At 38.7% G+C, this 23,680-nt stretch overlaps 1 protein-coding gene and 1 long non-coding RNA gene across 2 annotated transcripts in view; one reads left to right on the top strand and one right to left on the bottom strand.

Moving 5' to 3' along the window:
• The window catches only part of LOC114645928 (protein kinase C-binding protein NELL1-like), a 1,522,815-nt gene that overhangs the window by 204,604 nt on the left and 1,294,531 nt on the right, over window positions 1-23,680 (top strand). Inside the window, exon 3 of the mRNA XM_028793848.2 lies at window positions 9,836-9,986. Within this exon, the coding sequence (XP_028649681.1) occupies window positions 9,836-9,986 (151 nt within the window). The remainder of the gene's footprint in view (window positions 1-9,835; window positions 9,987-23,680) is intronic.
• The window catches only part of LOC127526750 (uncharacterized), a 485,290-nt gene that overhangs the window by 160,225 nt on the left and 301,385 nt on the right, over window positions 1-23,680 (bottom strand). The gene's annotated exons all lie outside the window — the stretch shown is intronic.

Here is a 23,680-nt window from a genome sequence, read left to right as displayed (position 1 = left end):
ATGCCTTAGCTACAGCCTGTCATAGTGGCTGGCTATGTTAGTTTTCCAATTCAGCCCAGCTCATGCATAAGGTAGTGTATGGATTGTGATAATATTGAAGAAGATGTGTGACTTGAAGTTAAGCCTGTGTCACATTGCACAACTTTTCCTGCAAATTTCATTTGTTGCCTTTATTTACATAATCTTAGCATGTGAGAGGCAACTGTTGGTGTGCTTTCTTGAAGGCAATCGTCTAATGTGACGTGACCAGTGACCTAGATCAACTAATTTGCGAACATTAGTCTTTAGTTGGAGGGATGGGCTCTGTGTGCATGAGAGCTGACAACCAATGAATGCTCATAACGTTGCAACAAGGAATAAGGTGCACATGTTTTGAACCTGATGAACAGAAGAGGAAAAAGGTACATGTGTTTCGAACCTCATGAATAGAAGAGAAGCTCATGTCTGATTTGTGGTGTTTTATATACTAAAACAAAAAGGAAAACAGATTAAAAAAAAAAACGGACAGAGACTACAGCTGAACTCACTGCAGATATTAGCTGTTTGTATGGCGCTGGACCTGTCGGGTATTCACGGGGGCCATGAACCTCGCAAATAGAACAGAAGCTTGTCTGTCTGATGTCTCATTAAAAAAAAACAAAAAAAAAACAAACAAACAAAAGGCCAGAGATTGCTTTTGCTGATAACCCTTTGAACATCACTGACTTTGTCAGACAGCACGTTATTGCCTGTCAGAAACAGGGGAGAGCATGGAAGATTGGTGCTCAGTCAGTAAATGTGACATGGGCTATGATTTTCAGTTGTGTGATTTGTTGCTATTATAAAGGCAGATATAATTACTATACCCTGCTTTCTTGTGCTCCTTCTACAAAACAGAGTCAGAGGCTTTTGTGGTGTGTGAAGGGAGCACACTGCCCAAACTGCCTTAGGAGGAAAGTCAGTGTAGTAGTTGATCACAGGAAGAAACTGCATAGCCAAGTAGTGGTTGAGAGAGTGGGTATCTGTTGAATTCAATCAGTAGTTTGATATACAATTAGTCTGCAGATTAAAAGTTTATTTAGTCACCGAAGGAGTGACTGGAATGCTCGTTGTGAGCCCCTCCATTGAAGTGGGGTGTAGAGGATTTGCTGGCCTCTCTTTATGCAAGGTCTACACCGTGTTTGGCATCACAGGAGCTGCAAAAAGGAGAGTCATAAAGTCCATCATAGAAGCTACAGAAGGGTCCTCTAGGTACCTTTGGATCAGGAGGTCTGAATCATGGGCTATTGCTGCTGGGACACAAGCCAGGGCCTCATCAACCCTGGCTGGGTCACTTGAGCGAGGGTGTCTGATGTTGCGAGACCTGAAACAGCCAATGTCCTCAGGAAACATCACTGATGATTTGTCCCAGTGCATCCTTGGATGTATCTTTAAACTATTACCTGTTCTTGTTTTATCAAGAAAATGAAACTATTTAAGCTTGTTGTTCAGTGACCATAAACATATTAAAATAATCAAAATTCCCTTAAAACACATACTTTTTAACTAATATGTACAGAAAATATTTATCCATAATACATATGGCATAAAGGAAAATAAAATACTTCTCATAATTACAGTCTGTCATATAGTTTAATTTCTTCTATAATGTATTTATCGGAAACAAAGCCTAATTAAAAAATAGTTTTTACTATTTGTCTAACAAAAAAATATATTCTCACACATTGGTTCAATTAATTGATATTGGCAGTTAAACACTTCTTAATTGCATATATACATGCACTTAGAAGTGTTTATTACTGCTTCTTGTAAAATTTGAAATGGTTCTGTAAACCACCTGAATTAAGGCTACACATTAATTACCATGATGCAAGCGTGATGCGAGACAAACACATTTGAAACACTGTAGGTGTCACTAAATATAATACAAAACATTTAGAAAATGGCTATATGTGATGCGAAGAAATAAAGAAGGCGTTAATGCCAAGAATAAGCAAATGTATGCAAGACTAGTCACATGGCCTGAAATGTGTCTCTTGCCCCATGTAAACTTATTTTCAGACACTTCCATACATTTGTCTTTTGGATTCTTTTTGTGTCCTTCTGTGTCAACATCAGTCATAAAAGCAAGACTGGACAAGGAGCCGACCCATGTCATGGCACATTCTCACACTCACACAGTCACTCATACCAGACTAATTTATAGCTCCACCTAGCATGTTTTATAATGTGAGGGAAGTTCAGAGTTAAACCCACAAGAACTTAAAGAAAACATGCAAACAACATGCTGATATTGAATGGGTGGGAGTCATTCCTAGAGCTGTGAGAGCGCATCAATACTGTACTATAATACGGCGACTTATTCACAAACCTCAGATATAAAACTGCATGGCAAAATAGAATTAGGATGATTGCAGTGATTCTACAACTTGAAATACTTTTGATAAAGAATTGCTATTTAGTACACACCTGACATTATGGAAATGAGGGCAAACACAACTGCCAATTTGTAGTCCAGTAAAGTGTTCAAAAGTTTAACTGACAGTGCATGCCAAAAATGTGCACTTGTAAATAGAGTAAAGAATGAAAAGAATTTGCATATGTGAAGACGTACAGTCCTCACACGACTTCATGACCAACCTGGATGGATAGAAATCAGTTAAATGTTTCTGATAATTTGAATGACCAATGAAAGCTGAAAGGCTTAGATGAGCTGGATAGATCAAGGAGTTCTGAGCACTTAATCCTTTAGTTCTGTTGCTAATCAGCACAAAGACTTGCTTTCTAGATCATTTAGTTGCTTAAGTTTGAGAAGAAGTAAAGTTGAGAACACTTTCGAGTGAAGCCTGATATCTGGAGAGCTTCCTGGAAGGCTCTAAATCCATCAATGTAGAGAGCTAGCAGTCATTATTTGAAGCCCAGCAGTGGTAGGTCCAGTGAGCCCACCTGATTATAGATCTCGGTGCTTTCCTCTGGTCTAGAAAGTCCTTTGGGTCTTTGCATTTTAGCCTTCAGGTAACTGGCAACGAGGATGCTAAACCTACTTATTTCTTGTTGTTTCAGGCAGTATCTGCTGCTAGTCATTTATCTTTTTTAATGCAGTAACACGGACCCTCATGGAAGTGATTTTAGCTCCTTGGTGGGATAAAGGAGGTTTGTATTCTGCTCTGTCAGCCTTTAATGCCCCCGCATTAGCACACACTGCAGAGGCCATGTTCTGTATTAAATCACCAAGTGTGGAGATTTGGTCCAGAATTTTGAGATCAGCTTTCCTAGTTGAAAGCTTCAGAATTGCCCTGTTAGAGAATGTTGAATGTTGTCAGACCATATTTTCATAACGTTTCTACTCCCATGCAATATTATATAAATCCACTCATAACCTTTTATTTATGTTTTGTGTTGGGATGAGAGCAAATAATGTTTCCCATGATCCTTACACGGTATGCAATACGTTTTTAAGACTTTGTCTTCTTTGCCAAGTATGTCTTAACATTCTCTAACAGTCTGAACTCATCTGTGTCAAACATTATTTTTTATAACTGAGTGGTGTGCAAAAGCAATCTGAATTTTAGTTGCTTTCTTGCTTAGTGAGAGCCAGCAAGTCTCTGTATGCAAGTGTGATATTCCTGGGCTTGAATGTACATGTTCTACTGAAAAGCATTTGACAGACATTTAAGTCAGTGTTTGGCATTTTATCGAGCTGGCCTTCAAGCTATTGACCACTTATATCCTGAACCTGCTTATTCCAGTTGAGGATTATTGGGAGCTAAACAGGATCATGCCAGGAATCCACACAAGATTGGAAGCTGCTCTCCATTACAGGACAAACTCACTCAGAGTTGACAGTTAATCTAATCTTAACATCCTTCACGTTAGGACAACTGGAATATCTGAAGAAAGTTTCACACAGTCATAGGGAGAATATGCAGACCATACATAGACAACTACCACTCCAGGACTGATCGTGATGGTGTTCTGAAGGTGACATAAAACATACAATCTTTTAAAGCAGTGATACAGAAGCCCCCACCATTACACATCTAATACACCCTGCACTCATTGATGCAATCACAATTTATTGCCATACTGCAAGTAGTTCAAATGTTCCATAATCTTTCATACACCTTTTTTATAGTGCTTTATACTTAACACCAGTCACCAAGTAATTTGGTCAATTTAAACTTGTTTATTTTAAGTCACTTTGTTTACTTATTATAGTGGTGCAGTGGTTAATGCTGTTATCCAGTTTCCTAGCCTTGAATTAAGTACATTTTGTCTGCATGTTCTCCCAATGTGTGTGTGAGTTAATAGTGAATTCCATATTGGGCCTGTGTGAGTCTGGGTGTGGATATTTGTGTGAGTGTGGGTTCTGTGATGGTATGGAAACCCTGTTAAGAGTGTGGTTTCTTTTTAGCAGCCAATGTTTGCATTTGCACTACAAAGCCACCATGACACTTAGCTGGATTAAGTGGTTTGAAAGAATTTTTTTATATTTACTTGTAGTAGCTATAGCTTGCATGCTGTGTAGGTTGTGTATGCTTATGTAGGTTGCGGTTGTGCGAGGTATGACATGGGATCCAAAATAAATGTTGGTGCACCAACCAGGTCACCCCGTTTAATCAATATGTGAAATTGCCACAGAAATAGCACTTGATGCTGCAAACAAATGAAATACAGTGCTGCTATGCCTTCTCTTATTAGGCTGTCAGGTCTGCAGTAGAGCTTTGTTTCGGGCGGAGGTTTTATCCAAATGAGCATCCACCTTCCGGGAGAGCCTCAAATATACAGTCCTTTGACCAGAAGGGGCAGAGTCAGTTGCCCTCACTGGGTGTCTACTCTGTGCTGTGGAAATAGAAAAAGATGATACCATTAGTAACAGCACCACCTCTCATTCCTGGCTGGTATTGCTTATCAAGGATGAGCCAGGAAGGTGACCCTCAGATGCATGTGTGGCACGGCATCTAAGTTATTACTGTATTTCCAATGTACTTAACAGGATATATGTTTTTTTTTTCAGATCTGCTTTGAAGGCTAGACTTTGTTTAAGAGAAACCATAAGTCCCAGAGTATAAATCTGTAATAAAACTGATTTTTTTTTAAAAAAGCTAATAATATGTTTTGCTTACGCAGGGAGTAATGATTGTTACCAGCTACAGCCCATCCTTTGTTTTTATTTTACCTATTTCAAGTCCTAAAAACAAGATACATGGCATTGGCACAAAGCATCCTGTGTACCATAGTATTGCATAATTAGGACAGGGTGATGTTAATCTTCTAGTCTTTAAAATCCATGGACTAATTAAATCAGATTGTTTAAACTTCAATACGAGTTTGGGTCACATTGATGTATGTAATAAAGACCTGCCTTTATTAATTAACATTTTGGCTACTATAGTACTATAGACTGTTTGTTTATTCATTCCTTGTTTTAAAATTTTCCAACATTTTATAACTGAAGTAAATGGTTAATACTGTCATGAATTATTTAAGATATTTGCTATATATAACTCAGCATTGTGTTATATTCAGATAACTTTCATTAAAACTAGGGGGCTTCCACCCCTGCTTGTTTCACTTGCCAGCCCCCCCCGCCTGTGCTATACGCCAGCCACTTTGCATCTCTGCCGCTTGCGCATGTGGATTTCACGTTCACCAAACAACAAATCTTTTAATTCTCGTGGATAGGCCTCTTCATTGTGAAGAAACAATACTTTTCCCTGATGGCAACACCTATTAGATGATCTACAAGTCTCCAACTTAAAGTTTAAAGCCAAACAATATCTACATACTTCTGTCATATTACCTATGTCCATATATTTGATCTCTTTTTGCTGTTTCATTATTTCACCGAGTAATAATTTCTGTTTGTTAACGCTAATGCGATCTTTACTATCAGTTTTTGGAGACTGTTGAATTTTAGTACTTTCATAATCTCTAACCTGCTCTGCATGTGTATCGCACCAACGTTTTTGAACCTCTTTACGACATTCTACTTTGTCTTCTACTCTTTGTCTTTTATTTCTGACCCCGCTTGGAGCTGAGAGCGCAGGAACTGTGTCTGACAATAAAATTCACACGATTGAGAAGTGATTGGACCGTGGGCATGGTTATAAGAGTTTGAGAGGAGTGCAGGACTTGTCAAAATCTCTTAGCAAAAAGTCTTATCTTGCGGGAGTTGAAATTATCTCAGAGAAAGTCTCGTCCCAGGATTTCCTTTTATAATAAAGAAATATCTTTGCATAGGGTAGCACTGTAGAACAGCTCTATGACTCTGGGTTCAAACTTCAAGCCTGATCTCAGTTTTTGTGGAGACTGCAAATTCTGACTGTTTTGTCTAGCTGTTCCATTTTTCTTATCATGCATCCCACAGATGCATGTGTTAATTTATTTGGCATTTCTAAATTGACCCATTTTGTGTTTGAGTGTGCCCTACAGCAGGGGTCCCCAACCCCCGGTCCGCGGCCCACTACCGGTCCGCAGCCGTCTGACAGCCGGGCCGCGAGAGAATTGCCGGCAACGGCGACTCACTCAGACTTTTCAGAACGCTTGGCGGGCGGGCGGGGCTTTGCAGCGGTGCAGAGAGAGGAGAGAGACCGAGGTGAGAGACTATTACAACAAAGTATTTTTATGGTCCCGACAGTTTCCCCATATGACATGAGTCTATAGAAATCACGTTACTACGAAGTACATTCAACAGATGCTTTCATTACAACGAAGTGACCTTGAAATGCTTGAACGAATCATCCACAGAGCAGTTAGATCTGTGGTCGCAGCTCAGTTGTGCACGTTTGCACAACGATCCCCAAACAGAAACATTGTAAAAAAATCTCTTTCTTCGAACTTTCCTCGTACTGTTTTTTTTTTTCTGTTTTTGTTGTCTGTGGTTTTCATTGATTCCTTTTGCTTATTGCTTGTCAACATTTGAAAAACATCCATTGGAATTTAACTCATTGTCACCCTCCTATAGAAACAGCAGACACGAAAAAAAGATTGCAGTATTAATGTTTGTGATGTGCAATCTGTTGGATTGGCAAATGTAAAGCATATGTCTTTGTTATATGCAAAAAAAGAAGAAAAATCTCAGATTGCAAACGTATGCGAACTGCTTAATAACTTTAATAATAATAGAAATGTTATGTAAATTGTGTATAAAACTACCCCCCCCCCCCCAACCAACCCCCCAAAACCGGTCCGTGGAAAAATTTGCATCTAATAAAGTGGTCCTTGCTGTCAAAAAGGTTGGGGACCACTGCCCTACAGGATCCAGGGCTAACTCCTACCTTGTGCCGGACACTACCAGGGTAGGCTTTGGCCTCCAAGACTCTAAACTGGGCAAAGAGGGTGGAGAAGATGGGTGGATGGATGGAAGAGTTTGTGCAGAAAAATACTGTGGTGTGGTGGCAAAGGTGGCTGAGATGCTTGGCACAAAGCTGCATCACTGGGGAATCCTGAGGTAGTGTTGCACTTCCTAGAATGTGGCATGGGTTTCTCTAACTTATGATGTACTACATATGTAAAACCACTGGAATGATGTTCACCATGAAAGGCATTAAAGTCTGATTGATGTGATTCTGCAGTACAGAAGTGCTTCATAATCATTAGTAAGAAAGTCTTGACAACTATCTCATAAGCTGTTTAATATTAAAGGGAATTTCAAAGAGCTTGCATATCATCACATGTGCCCTAATTTCTCAGTAATTTGCATATACCATTCATCACTGTTTTTTATTAATTACCAATGTGCACCTTTGCATTGCTGATCTGTCCTTTAGATGTTGCTCCCTCATGGCTCCCTCCCTTTATCAAGGCATTACGGAGGAGATAAATCGAAAGACTCCAGAGGCCTTCAGTCTTGTTAATGCACCTTAAAAATTTTCTTTAAGAATGTTATTCACTACATTTGTGGTTATTGTATAGCATGTTAGGTTCTTAAAAACAAATGCACTTAATGAGAATAAACTGAATTAAATCTATGAGCTTATTGGTGAAGTGATTAATATTTATTTCTTGGTATATGCCATGCCTGTTGATTCTTTGTTTTCCCCAGAAAAAATATAGTATGAGTTAATTGAAAAAAATTATAAAGATAAACTGTATTTATTAAGTTATGTGCTTGAAAAACTGCCTTGCTTTAGTTGTATTGTTGATCCAGAGGAATGAAGGCTAAGTTTAGGCTCCTTGCGTGGTGTGACAGACGCAAGTGTTTCTCATGTCTTCCTAAACTATACAGAATGTAAAAAGTGATCGTGTTCTGAAGATGACATAAAAGGCCCTGCTTGTTTTGGATCAGCTGCTATAGTCTGTCTCTTTTAAACACAACTACAAAGTACTTTTCTTTTCTTTCTATGGAAGAATAGGCATTTGTAGTGCAAATGGAAACTGTTGAACTGTGAAAGTTCTTTAACAAAGACTTTATCAGCACAAAATAGAATTTTGCTTCAACCCCACATAATAAAATTAAAACTGGCATTCACTAAAGTTTGCTTTGACAGCTGACAATATAGTTTTAGAAAAAAAATCAGAAACCTCCACTAGGCTCCAGCTGTCTATACAAGTAAGCTGTTCGACTGAGCCCTGTGATGAGAAACCTATAATTATTTTCTGATGACTGACTACTTCAGGCAATACATCCAACAATCTTTTACAAGCTTATGTTCACCCAAAGCAATCTAACCTTCATTTTGGTGATTGAAAAAATATTAATAGAGCCCATCCATCCATTCACCTATTTTATTTCTATATAGGGTCTGTCCCAACAGCAGTGGCCCAAAGGTAGGAACAAACCCTTTTGCAGGACCATTGGTGCTTCACCCTGTGACAATTTGCAAATTAACTCAACCAATGCATCTTTATAATTTGAGTAGAAACTGGAACAGTCAGAGAAAACTTATATGAACTTATATGTTGCTACAATGTTTAGATATGCAAAATCCCACATAATGCATTGTTTTAAACTGCTGTTTATTCCAGTGGAGCAGGCATAACTAAGGTTTTCCTGGAGAGAAAGCAATATCAACACAGGGCGATATGGGGAAGTCATTTGAACCCAACACCCTGGCACTGTGAGGCAGTTTAGTCAACTGTTTTGCTGTTTTACTGTATATACAGGGTAATGAACTAATGCTTGACAGCATTCCAGTAAAACATTTGGAAAACCAATACGGATGTGTCCAGGAAAACCTTAATTACGCTTGCTCCACAGAAATAAACAGCAGTTTATAACAATACAATGTGTGATATTTTGCATATCCAAACATTGTAGGAACAGGCCCATGGATAGAGGTCGGACAGTACTGTGTGTATGACTGATTTAATGAGATACAAATAAACAGAAGTGCTAAAAACAGTATAATACTACAGCTTTCACTAAAGTTTGCAGTGTATGTCGCCATTTTGGATTGATGTCAAGATCTGAAGTTGGGCAAACTTGAACTTGACAGTCCAGCCCCGAGTTTTGGAGTTGGAAATCCAACTTAAGGGGGTATTCCACTTCAAATGGAATTCAAAATAAAACTGTCACAGTATATTTCTGCCCATATTATACAAATTCATGTGTTTGAAGTTATGCTTAGACTTTGCCATTGGCACATCATTTCCCTATATCTTACTCAAATAGGTATAATGTCAATAAACAGTTTTTGGATGGTTAAAAACAAACCAATTTTAAAAACAAAAAAATGAAAAGTGAAGTTTTTAGGTTTTTGTGACCTCTGCCAGTGTTACTGTTGTTCTTTGCATGCTGTGATTGCATTGTTTAAGTAAATGTGGTAGAGTTCATGCTACAGATTCAGCATGTGCATATCACTGAACCTCATGAAAATGTTCATGTCTTTTCTTTTACTTTCCACTTTGCCAGATACAGATCGAGAAATCCATGCATCACCACATGTGGCAGAGAAGGTGATTCAGCTCTTTAAGAATAAAAGTGAGTTCACTTTCCTGGCAGCAGTCCAACAGAAGTCATCAACATCTGGAGTCATATTTTCGATCCATGAGTCAGAACACAAGTAAGTAAAAAATTACTTTTACATTATAAGAAAGTTAGGTTACTAGTCAGTCAGCTGCAACTATTGTGATGACTTGAAATATATGACTAGATGCTGAAATGTTTGAGAATGTCACAGATTTACTTATTTTGCAAAAACAATGTAATCAAAAAAAAAAAACCAAACAATGAATTGAATCAAAAAAATGAATTTACCTGGAACTGGAACTATTTGTAGACAATATTTTGTATTTCTGTGTCTGTGATAATGACAGTAAGAATTTCTTCTTATATATAACAATGAGAATAATAATTAATATAGAAAATTATATGTATTTAAGTAGTGCTTGGATGGCAGGGCAACATGTTTAGAGAAACAGAACCACATTGACCCTGGCAGAACCCTTACACATTAGTGTGGAAAGAAAGATGTGACAGGAATGTGGTAGTCTTAAGTCAACAAGAGGTATGCACCAGAAGTGGAAGATTTTTAGGCAGTGTGTAGTTTGATGACTAAGGTATTAAAATTTGCTGCAGCTGACTCACTGTGTGACCCTGGGTAATTTGCTTAGCTTGCCACATGCTCTGATTCAGTGTTTCTCAACCTTTATGGCCTTAGAACCTAGGTTTACTTATAAATACTTTACAGAGATGTCGGTCACTTCTGTAGAACGTGGGCTATGTGCTTTCGACTTAAAGGCAGAAACAGAGACAGCCATTCATGACCCACCGATGGTGACCCATGACCCAAAAGTGGGTTTCAATCCCATGGCTAAGAAACAGTGCTCTAACTTGAAAATAAGTCAATATAAAGAGTTCATATCTATGCTAAGCACTTTGGGTTGCTTTTTCTGTAGAAAGTGTTTATGTAAAATAAAGGCTGTTTTCTTTGATTAAAGTCAGAATAGAGTTTGAAGCCATGATGGGTTGATTAAAGACCAGCAAATCTTCAGGCTGATTGGTGGCAGCACAAAGGTCTAAGCTGGGATTGTTTTGATTCTTAATAAGCGAGGTGACTACACAAGCAGGGATCATGTTGCTGTTTTAGGTTCACGGTACAAAAGCTGCCTTTTGAATCTTAGACCAGCATAGTAAAGTCTGCCAGCAGGTTATCCATCTTGATGTTCCTCTAGTTAAAGAGGTAACCCCACACCTTGGCTGGGAGGTGACCTAAGAATGGGGTTAAATAGAATCTCTTACTAGAGGATCTTTGTCCAAATTCTTTAAAGTCATATTGGCAAGAGAAAGAGATTCAGTTGTCTAAAGAGACAAGAGAGGCAAAAGTGTGTTTTATTATGTTTTTAAAAGAGGACAAAGTTTAATGTTGCTAATTAAATGGTCAAGGAAATGAGATATGCATAAACTCTACATTAGTGGCACACCAGTCCAGTGGTTAAAACCAGAATCACAAATGGCAAGAGGTGACAGGTTTAGGGCCTCCACACTTTTCAAGTTTGTACAGAAATTTTATTTAATTACTGGGTATTTACTTCTACTTTATCTCAATGTATGTTGTAACCATGCAGTTCTTACCATTAAATGGAAATGTCTTTATTGAGAAAATTTAATGAGTAGAAGAGAACTTTGCCAAATTCATTGCAAGACTTAATGTATACTGGAGACATGAACATGATGAAAGAGGGTGTGTGAGGCCTTCACAGATCTGTCCTGAAATGGCTTTACATAGGCAGTCAGCCCCCAACAATTACCTTCAGGCTTTATCATTACATGTCTGTAAAAAAATGGGGATCTGGCTTTAGAAGTTCAAAATATCACAAATATCCCACATGCAAAAATTGTGGCCAAATAACCTGTGCCCTGTTGTCAACCGAAAACACAGTATCTTTGTGAGTGAAAGATTTTTTTGAAAAAAAAAAGAGCAAAAATAGTCAAAAAGCAAACGGAACAGAACAGAAATGACACAAAAACATGAACAATAATGCAAAACTATCAACCACAGTAAAACATAAAATGCACATAAGCTAGAGAATAACACTAAGAAACGCAAGTGTTACTTTTAGAAGACTCATAAATGCTAGTCTTCTCCAAAGCCAAAGCCAAAGCCACAGAAGGCAGTCTTATAATGTGAAGTTCACTATAAAGCTGAAAAACCACCACGGCACCACATAATGGCTGATGCACCTGGTAATGACACAGGGTTCTAGCAATGGTCATTACAACAGAGGAAGGCTGGTAACATTGTCTGTCTGCAGCTGTTAATAAGCAAATGTAAGGATACAAGGAAAAAATAATTTCTCTGCCAATGTCTAAAGAAAAAAAGTAATAATATGCAATTAAGCTGAATTTCATGTGGATTTGGGCAAGATACGTGTTTTTCAACTTCATGTCATTCTTTTTATTGGCCTAAATTGTAGGGGCAATTTCCATTGTTTATGAGGGATTATTTCATTATTATTGCTCATTGTTCTCGCATTCACTGACAGACAGAGATTTTAAAGATCTATCTATCTATCTATCTATCTATCTATCTATCTATCTATCTATCTATCTATCTATCTATCTATCTATCTATCTATCTATCTATCTATCTATCTATCTATCTATCTATCTATGTGATATCATTATTTATTGATTATGTTCATAAGAATTAACTTTTAATCATTTTATTATGTCTCGTGCCTCCTGACTCACCAGTATGAGACCAAATATGATATTACGTTTGACTTATCTTGATGACTGGTTATGCAAGATGTTGAATGTTTTGGGTTCCCCCCTACTTTTGGCCCTCTAGACCTAAAAAACCCTAATTTTCTAGGCAGTGTTTGGATCATATTTTGAACAGGAAATTGCATCCTTATAATAAAGAGAAAAGCAATGGGTGCCTGGATTAAAAATGATCATGAAGTACTTGAAGTTTGGCATACCACATCAACTGACCCCAGGGGTACACCCCCTATGTAGACAGAGGGGTCAAAGTTACTCTCCAAAAAAATAAAAAAAATTGGGAATCAGTAATATAGGCATACCAGTAACGGCGCACTGCACAATAACGTGCAGTGAAAACACTTGACTTGAGCCTTCCTAGTTTTCATCCTCTTTCTCTGTACGTTTAGCATTCATTTGCTCAGTGGTTGATGTGCTTGCTGCTTCCTGAGTAGCTCTTCTTTTCTCCACCCTAGTGGCCCACTTCTTCTCTTCTTTTGTCGGCAACTATTCGTGTTAAAACTGATTAAGTCAGTATTTGTATTGCAATTACTTAGTACGTTTTATTTAATTTTTCACTTAAGCTGGCACTTAAGTCTTCAATCTGTCTCAAAAATGATTTAAGATATGAAGAGGTAGGGGAAGTGACGGTGAAGGTGGTAGGGATGAGAACGGCACCTGTACGCATGCGCTGCATGGCCGCTGCCAAGAGTTGATTCTGCAAGAGGAATAACCTTGGAGATCAATCATCACCCCGAAATTGGTTAGTAAACATCACGTAGTACAGTTAGGTCCATAAATATTTGGACAAAGACAACTTTTTTCTAATTTTGGTTCTGTGCATTACCACAATGAATTGTAAATGAAACAACTCAGATGCAGTTGAAGTGCAGACTTTCAGCTTTAATTCAGTGGGGTGAACAAAACGATTGCATAAAAATGTGAGGCAACTAAAGCATTTTTTAACACAATCCCTTCATTTCAGGGGCTCAAAAGTAATTGGACAAATTAAATAACTGGAAATAAAATGTTCATTTCTAATACTTGGTTGAAAACCCTTTGCTGGCAATGACAGCCTAAAGTCTTGAACTCATGGACATCACCAGATGCTGGGTTTCCTCCTTTTTAATGCTTTGCCAGGCCTTTACTGCAGCGGCTTTCAGTTGCTGTTTGTTTGTGGGCCTTTCTGTCTGAAGTTTAGTCTTCAACAAGTGAAATGCATGCTCAATTGGGTTAAGATCAGGTGACTGACTTGGCCATTCAATAATTTTCCACTTCTTTGCTTTAATAAACTCCTGGGTTGCTTTGGCTGTATGTTTTGGGTCATTATCCATCTGTATCATGAAATGCCTCCCAATCAATTTGACTGCTATTAGCTGGGTTTGAACAGACAGTATGTCTCTGAACACCTCAGAATTCATTCGGCTGCTTCTGTCCTGTGTCACATCATCAATAAACACTAGTGTCCCAGTGCCACTGGCAGCCATGCACGCCCAAGCCATCACACTGCCTCCACCGTGTTTTACAGATGATGTGGTATGCTTTGGATAATGAGCTGTTCCACACCTTCTCCATCCTTTTTTCTTGTCATCATTCTGGTAGAGGTTGATCTTGGTTTCATCTGTCCAAAGAATGTTTTTCCAGAACTGTGCTGGCTTTTTTACATTTTTCTTTATCAATGTCCAATCTAGCCTTTCTATTCTTGAGGCTTATGAGTGGCTTGCACCTTACAGTGCACCCTCTGTATTTACTTTCATGCAGTCTTCTCTTTATGGATATTGATGCGCCTACCCCCTGGAGAGTGTTGTTCACTTGGTTGGCTTTTGTGAAGGGGTTTCTCTTCACCATGGAAATGATTCTGCTATCATCCACCACTGTTGTCTTCCGTGGACGTCCAGGTCTTTTTGTGTTGCTGAGTTCACCAGTGCTTGCTTTCTTTCTCAGGATGTACCAAACTGTAAATTTTGCCACTCGTAATATTGTAGCAATTTCTCCCATGGGTTTTTTCTGTTTTCACAGCTTAAGGATGGCTTCTTTCACCTGCATGGAGAGCTCCTTTGACCGCATGTTGTCTGTTCACAGCAAAATCTTCCACATGCAAGCACCACACTCTAAATCAACTACAGGCCTTTTATCTGCTTAATTGATAATGACATAACAACGGACTTGCCCACACCTGCCCATGAAATAGCCTTTGAGTCAATTGTCCAATTACTTTTGAGCGCCTGAAATGAAGGGATTGTGTTAAAAAATGCTTTAGTTGCCTCACTTTTTTATGCAATCGTTTTGTTCACCCCATTGAATTAAAGCTGAAAGTCTGCACTTCAACTGCATCTGAGTTGTTTCATTTAAAATTCATTGTGGTAATGTACAGAACCAAAATTAGAAAAAAGTTGTCTCTGTCCAAATATTTATGGACCTAACTGTATATGTGTATCTAATTCCAGGTCAATAGGTCAAATGATTTGCGAGCTACAGGTGATTTAAAATCTTAGACAGACAAACGGATAGCTACAGTAGCGTATTAAATAAGAAGATAGAGTATAATTTTATGCTATTTTGTAGTTGCTGATAATAATGATGATCTTTTTAATGTTTGATTCTTTATGGGTTGTCCTAGCCCTCTATGAGCCACTCCCAGAAGAATCATAAGCATGTGGGGCATTGATTTAAACTATTTCAAGGTCAGTGATTATGAATACAATAATATTTTTAATTTCTGATCCTTTGCTAGGGACCTAACAATCTATGGGCCTTTATCAAAGGGTGAAGATTAAATTTCTAGTACAACTGGGAATATTTAGACTTTAAACATTTAAGATGAAGGACACTAATACTGAGTTTTTAGTTTGTTTATTTTGTCAGTCCCACAACACTGCAAGACACTATCACAGACACAATCAGCCACGTTGGAGCTCCTCTTTAACCTTACGGGTATTTCTTTTGGTTGGAGTACTCAATAAAATCTGTCATGCAAACATGCCAAGGGATAACATGCAAAACAAACACAGAATGGCTAGATTGAGATTTGAGCCCAGGACTCCACTGTGTTTCTTCATTTTATATTTTACATTATTTCATATAGTATAAATAATTATATTTGCCCTTTTCCATGTGTGTCTTTAATTTTAATGTTTGAGCATCACTTTCAGTATGTAATTCTAATGAAACCTTTAAAATGAATCGATTTCCTTTTCATTTATATACTGAATGTTCCTTTCCTTGTGTGTTTCTGGAGGCACAGCAGTTAGTTATTTAACCAATCCATCTGCTTTTATTTCCAATTCATTATCTGTCTTTACACAATTTGTGTAGCTAATGAACTCGCTCTTCCCTGCCTACTTGATTGACAGAGTTGAGCTTTCTTAAAATCTGTCTCATTTTATTTCTTACAATGAAGCTGTGTGCCCGATATGCACTGTTTTACTTAATCAGTGCAAGCAATGGTCTCACATTTATTCTGCATTAATGCTTGTCAGAGCTGCCATTCCCTAAAATAAATCTATTTCAAAACAACTGGAAATGCTTGTGAGCTTTGAAAGTCGAAATTTAAAGTGACCTGTGCTTTAATATAATAACAACAAATAACCCCACCCACCATACAGCCACCCAAAAACCCATTTCTCCATTTATTCAAGCTGTAGTCCACGATCGAATGAAAGATGAAAAGTGTTGGATAAATTGACATTTTTACCCCCTGCGCCTCGAGCACTCGCAAGGTCACCTAGCACAGTGGGAGCATTTAGTTAATTACCACGGCTGCCTCTATTTGAAATCAGCAAGCAAGGCAAATGTCAGTCTTGGCTAAACACAGCTACTTGAATATCATGGTTTAATTTTAGTTCAGCTTATTTTAATTTACTGTGAATTTCTTATAGAATAGTAATAATTAAAATTAAAAAAACACCTCTCTCCCTCAGCCTGGCTGTGTGCTGCTTGTATTTCAGTTGGTTTGACTGATATTTTGGAACCTTTTCTTGGCACTTAGACAGCCAGAAGAAATCTAGGACAGCTGCATTTCATTATTCAGCAGGATTGGTTGCTTTACATTAGAAACATAAATACATAAAAAAAAAATCTAACAATCTAAAGAAGGAAGAGTAAAGCTATAGCTTGGGTGTGTTTTTTTTTGAGCTTTGTTTTTTTTTTCACTAAGGGGGGTGTATAATTACAGAAGTAGAAGCTTTTATGCTATGAATTTCATTAACACTTTAGTATATATATGGAAACAGTGTATACACTTTAAGTATTAATTTACCCTGGTAATTTTCTGTGTAAATCATTATATCTTTTGCATACTTTTCTTCATGGTAGACAGCTATTTTTGCATAATGTAAGTCTCACAGGAGTCGTTTTGACACAATGTAATGTGGAGTCTACTTCCATTGGCACACACTTTACAAATCTTTGTACTGTGGAACCAGTTTTATGGTCTTGTCTTTATGAATAAAAAGAGATGGATACAGAGGGAGAAATGCAATCATTCAAACATGAATATAAAATGGTCAAAACACAGCATTTGGGTTCAGGGTTGGTTCTTGTCTAGTCTCACTGAAGCCAAAACGTATACTATATATGTCTGAGGCAATCTTGAGTGAACTGGGTGGGGACAGTTAGATGGCTCTCTGAGTGTCACATTTCCAAAAAAAAAAAAAAAATCCAATGCCTCATGAAGGTGCTGCTCAAAGTAGGGGGTGGCTGGTTTTGGTGCTCTCATTAATCAGGTCTGACAGAGTACAAGTTTTTGATTACAATAAACTTTCTACAGCCAAAAAGTTTCCTAAAATGACCTCCACTGAATATGTGTGTTACGTGTGCAGAAAGCACATTGCCCATTTTAAAAATATAGTAAAACTATTGCAAGGGAAAAATCTTTCTTTACCCTTAGGTTATACATTGGCATTCAAAGACATCAAACATGAACGATGCAAGCTTGAAAGAATTGGCAGCTATGTTTGTGAAAATATGAATTGCTTTCGAAGTAAACGATTTGTCAAACCCCATCAAAAGGAGTGCCATTAAGAGAGCTGATAATGAAAAGCCACAAGAGATGCAGAACACCCGAATCAACAAATCTGCCTAACGACATCTTCAGAAGAATGACAAGGTTGCACAGCGCCCATCTTCCAACTGCATGTCTCAATGAACCAAAAGAAGTTATCAATACTGTCTAACTGAAAATGCAAACATGCCATGCCAGAATAGCCGCAGCATTTTAACACATAGTATATACAGTAGACCACAATACTTTGTTCACTGTTATACAGTATATTGATGCAATAGTCAAAATGACAAAAAGGTATCATAGCAGACAATTCTGAAACTTGTGCAACCAAGTAGTTGCCGTGGTGAATGCCCAGGGCGCATACAGCCACCCTAACCCCGACACAGACAGGCTGGAGGCAGGTTTAGCACTCAGCACACGGTTTATTTATACAGTGTACAAATCACCAACACAAGGCTCACAGCCCAACACAGTCCCTTTTTCCACCAGTCCTTCCACCTCCACTCCTCCTCAGGCTTTGTCCTCTTCCTCCTGACTCTGCCTATTGTCTTTTTGTGACCATGCCCAACGAGCTTCTTCCGGTCGCAATTCTGAGTGTGACAGAAATGCGGCCAAATAGGGTCCTGAAAACGTCCATGCGTTCCCTGGCGATGGCCATGGGCCCCAGCAGGGTTGAGCCGTGGCCCCACTGGAAACCAAGGGGGGCTGCCCTCTGTTGGTCCAATATAGAAACTGTTCTGGAAATACTCTCTCCTTCCATAATCAGGGTGTCCCAGCCAGGTAAGGCCCCAGCTGTCTGCCACAGTTTCTGTCTATCTCTTCTGTCCCCTGACTTATTACATCCAGTTGCCCAGTGATACTGAAGTCCTGAATGAATAAAAGCTTTTTTTTTAGTTTTTTTATTTTCATACAGCAGCAAGTCTTTTGCTCAGTTGCTTCTACTCTCTCCCTCAAACTCCTGTGATTTAAATTGCACCGACTGGAGGAATTGAGGACAGGTGCTTTAGGAAGATCCAAAATATACAAATATTCAAAAAATCTGAAAATATCCGACATAAAAAATACTTATGATCTCAAGCATTTCAAATTAGGGACACTTAGCCTGTATTATAATTATTATTCTTTCATTCATTAAACATACTACTGGGATGGCAAGACAGCTTATCCTTAACACATCAGTAATAAGACACTCACCCCAAAACTGATCTCAGACAGACACCATCTGCTTTTCTACCTTCATTTCCCCTTGCTGTTTTATCTTCCAATCAGTGTTAGATTTGCTGAATCCAGTTTAGGGTCTTGGGGATCTAGAGGCTATTCCAATGGATTTAAGCAAAAAAGAGGAACCACCCCTGTTTGGGACACTGGTCAAATGTATTGGCACACTTATTTACTTATATGGGAGCAATTTCATCTCTAATTATCCTAATGCACATGTCTTTGAAAGGTGGGAAGAAATATTTCTGTATTCTTTATACTCAAGAACCTTAAAAATATATGCAAACTATAGAACTATGAACTGTGCCACTGTTTGTGAGATATTATTATAAGAATGGCTGTGTGTGGGAGTGTGGGAAATGACCCAGTCTTAGACTAAACACCTTACAAGTCCTGCTTCTGTTTCTCTGCATTGCCAGATACAGTAGATGGATGGCCATTCCCACATAATACAGGTAAAAAAGAAAGGCAGGGTGATACTGCCTTCTATTCTAAAGGCAGAATGTCACTGCCTTGATGGTTGTCAGAGTTTTCAGTGACAGTGTCAGAAATAGGGATTCAGATGGACGGTACTGACAATCAGCTCATCTCAAATTCACAGCCTGCACCTCCTCTTCTCCGCCTTCCTGAGTTCTGCACAGACCCTCTAAGATAAAAGGATGACTGCAGCCTATGGAGAGGGTACACACCTCCTACTGTGGCAGGCTCATCCAGGGGGTGTGCTATCACACTACACTGCTTTGAAAATTTACTACCAGCTTGGAAATAAACCAAAAATGATGAGTATCTTTTTGGTTTAAAATCAGCTATAAGAGCTTTGCAATAGGCAGATGGATCATAATTGTATTTTATATTTCCACACTGAGAAGAAAAGTCCTTTGAAGACAATGTTGAAGATTATTGAATGTAATAATTTTTTTATTTAGATTTTATAATAGAAGGGCAAATTAAATGTACTGCTATGATTTGTTAGATTAACACTAAAGTTACTCTTACTTCCTGTTGAAATACAGAATTTCTGTATATTTTTGAGAAGAAGCCGACTTTTACACCTTCTCACTTACATAAACGAATGCCTCTGAATGTGTTAAAGTCCCTGAGTGGTGCCTGGCAGGGCGACAAAAAAGTAAGAGAAAATCAGTGCCATCACACTGAGCATCACATGAAGTCATTCATCTATAAGGCACATACAAAATAAAAGAAACACATAAATTATATTAATAGGGTGTCAGGCCACTAAAGCAACTTCAGTGCACCACGTTGTACTACAGTATTCTACAATTCCACACCAGTCTCCCATGAGAAAGTTCATCATTTAACATTTTGATGATTGTGAAAACACTATCTTAGGGAAGTTCTCAATTGAGCTGAATGAGGCTGCCATTTTATATCATTACTTCATTGGTATACAAACATAATTATTCATAGTCCATTCATGTCTTGGGGATGAGGCCATTGTTGGGTATTTTGCACTATCAAGATATTAACATTTCAAAACTGATTGAAAGTGATTAATCAGAATCTCTTATATATATTTCTCTTCTGGTTCGTCCTGCTTCCACTTCAAAACCGGTCCCGCCCACATGCAGCCGACACGACATTTCTTGATTCCTATTCGTCCTCTTCCAAACCTGTCCTGCTTCCACTTCAAAACCGGTCCCGCCTTAACCTCCAGGCCACGGACCATACTGTTTTAAAATTCACGGGCAAATTTATCACCAAATCTCTGCACTATACGCTAACACTTCTACCTCTCCAGGATATGGACAGTTGTATGTTTTTGACACAGCGCAAGCTACTGAAGTACGCTTGCAAAATAAAGCAAACTCTGCATGCAGCGAAAATTTACTTCTCCAGCTAGATTCCATGCTCAGAACCATCAACCCCTTCGCTAAATCATACAAACATATGCATGAAATTGCTCAGTCCAATCCAACAGCATCTGTACGAATGGTTTTCAAGGAAAACCCTGGGCAGGATTTACGACGATACAATGCCCCGTCATGTCACACCGATGTTGCAGCGATTCTCGTCAGAGAAGATGGCGAACCCCCTGCCAAAATTGACATTTGCATCTATCCCAGAGGCAACTCCTGTAAACAGATTTCCACACTCAATATGAATTTTGATCCTATGGTTTACCCACTTTTATTCCCTTACGGAGATATTGGCTGGCACAAAGATTTACAACATGTTCCCGATAAAAGAACCGCCAACCGCATCAGGCTTACTCAATGCCAATTTTACACGTACAGATTAGCAATGAGGAAAACATTTAGTATTTTGCACTCCAGCGGCAAACTATTCCAACAGTACAGTAATCCCTCCTCCATCGGGGGGGGTTGCGTTCCAGTGCCACCCGCGAAATAAGAAAATCCGCGAAGTAGAAACCATATGTTTATATGGTTATTTTTATATTGTCATGCTTGGGTCACAGATTTGCACAGAAACACAGGAGGTTGTAGAGAGACAGGAACGTTATTCAAACACTGCAAACAAACATTTGTCTCTTTTTCAAAAGTTTAAACTGTGCTCCATGACAAGACAGAGATGACAGTTCCGTCTCACAATTAAAAGAATGCCAACATATCTTCCTCTTCAAAGGAGTGCGTGTCAGGAGCAGATAATGTCAGAGAGATAGAGAAAAGCAAACAAATCAATAGGGCTGTTTAGCTTTTAAGTATGCGAAGCACCGCAGCACAAAGCTGTTGAAGGCGGCAGCTCACACCCCCTCCGTCAGGAGCAGAGAAAGAGAGAGAGAGAGACAGAGAAAAACAAACAATCGAAAATCAATACGTGCCCTTTGAGCTTTTAAGTATGCGAAGCACCGTGCAGCATGTCGCTTCAGGAAGCAGCTGCACAGAAGGTAGCAACGTGAAGATAATCTTTCAGCATTTTTAGACCAGTGTCCGTATCGTCTAGGTGTGCGAACAGCCCCCCTGCTCAATCCCCCTACGTCAGGATCAGAGAAAGTCAGCGCAAGAGAGAGAGAGAGAAAAGTAAGTTGGGTAGCTTCTCAGCCATCTGCCAATAGCATCCCTTGTATGAAATCAACTGGGCAAACCAACTGAGGAAGCATGTACCAGAAATTAAAAGACCCATTGTCCGCAGAAATCCGCGAACCAGCAAAAAATCCGCGATATATATTTAAATATGCTTACATATAAAATCCGCGATGGAGTGAAGCCGCGAAAGGCGAAGCGCGATATAGCGAGGGATTACTGTACGTCGTATATGCGTATGTTAAAACAGAGGGAGCGCGTCTCAACTATCTCAGACCACATTTCCAGGAAGTCCAAGATACATGCAACAAAACTATCAGGATGCCATGGCGATAGTACGTAAATTCGGAAAGCCTGATATCACAACTGCGTCTTTCAAGAAGTATTTATTTCTTCTTGATTTCTGAATTCCTTTCTCACCATTTTCTGTTCCTATTCTTACACCGCCGTATGCTACGGCGGGCGTCGGCTAGTTCTCTTATATTTTTTTAAATTTTCTTTTCCCTTAACACTAGAATTACCAGAGTCTATGAAGAAACACGTAGATCCGTCCCACCTTAAAACCGTTCTCACCTCTCTTTTGTCTTCTAAATGAGCCGATTAAGACGAGCCAGCAAGCAGCCGGCTATTCTATCCCCCACCGTCGCAGAACGTTCACTAAGTTTTCCCAGCTCATGCCTTGTTTGATTATCTGGGAGTGACTGAACTGTTAGAGTTTTAGAGTGGAAATAATAGATCGTTATTTGGAACACACACATTTCATGCGTGTTCCGTTTCTACAGTAATCTGTGTAAACACATTGTTAAAACAGAAACTTTTTCATATTTTAGTAATAAATGTTACAAAATGTGGCATAAACTATTGAATTTGTGAAGCCTGACGTCCAAATATCAAATAAACACTTTCACAAAAGGTTCAAAGCTGTTACGACATATTCCGTGGCGTACTGGTAAGATTTGCTGACTCAGAGCACAGCAGCCTTGCTGTGCCTTAGAGACATGAGTTTGATTCCCCGCTGGTGAGGAAGTATTTTTTTTTTTTCTTTGTAACCTCAAACGGACATAAAATTTATATATTGGTATGCACTGTAAATCGTTAAATTTAAAATGTCAATCGTGGTTATTTCTGTTGATTAATTCATACTTTTTTACTTAGAGTCAGAACAGGAGCTTATTCAGCTTCTGATCTGGCTCTAACAGCGCCACAGTATAAATTCACGCCCAATCTGACGCTGTTTGTTTTCAAATAATATTGCATTAGTGCGATTATGTTTTCTGATTGGTACTATTAGCGTCATAAAATGATTTCTTCAAAATGTCACATATATTTGTCTCTTTCTTTTTTTAAAATGTGCATTGATCACCGCCAGCATGTTGTAGCACACAGCAACTGGAACTGCATGTTCTTGCGCGCACTGAATAAGACGTTCTATATGCAATCATCAGATTCAAATGTTAACAGTTCACACACACGCAAGGATCGTCTTTCTTACATTTACAACGTGTGTACCTGTTACAGTGTACTCACTTCTCTCTATGCTGTGGTTTCTATTACACACCTGAAAGAAAGATAATATATGTGAAAACATCATCGCACTAATGCAATATTATTTGAAAACGAACAGCGTCAGATCGTTTGTGAATTTATGCTGGAACTGGAAATTCTCTGATGTGGAATCAGTTCTGTATGGTTGTGGGCGTGGGTATGAGTGGTGGACATAACTGGGAATCACTGTGAATTTGCGTGGTGTTTTGAGATAATGAATAGAGCTGCAAATTACAGGTGCTTGTTCAGTGTAATAGGAACCATAGCACAGAGAGGTTTGTA

Source organism: Erpetoichthys calabaricus, chromosome 2 (assembly GCF_900747795.2).
Source record: "Erpetoichthys calabaricus chromosome 2, fErpCal1.3, whole genome shotgun sequence".
NCBI classification, from domain to species: domain Eukaryota; kingdom Metazoa; phylum Chordata; class Cladistia; order Polypteriformes; family Polypteridae; genus Erpetoichthys; species Erpetoichthys calabaricus.
This window is presented reverse-complemented; position numbering and strand designations above follow the sequence as displayed.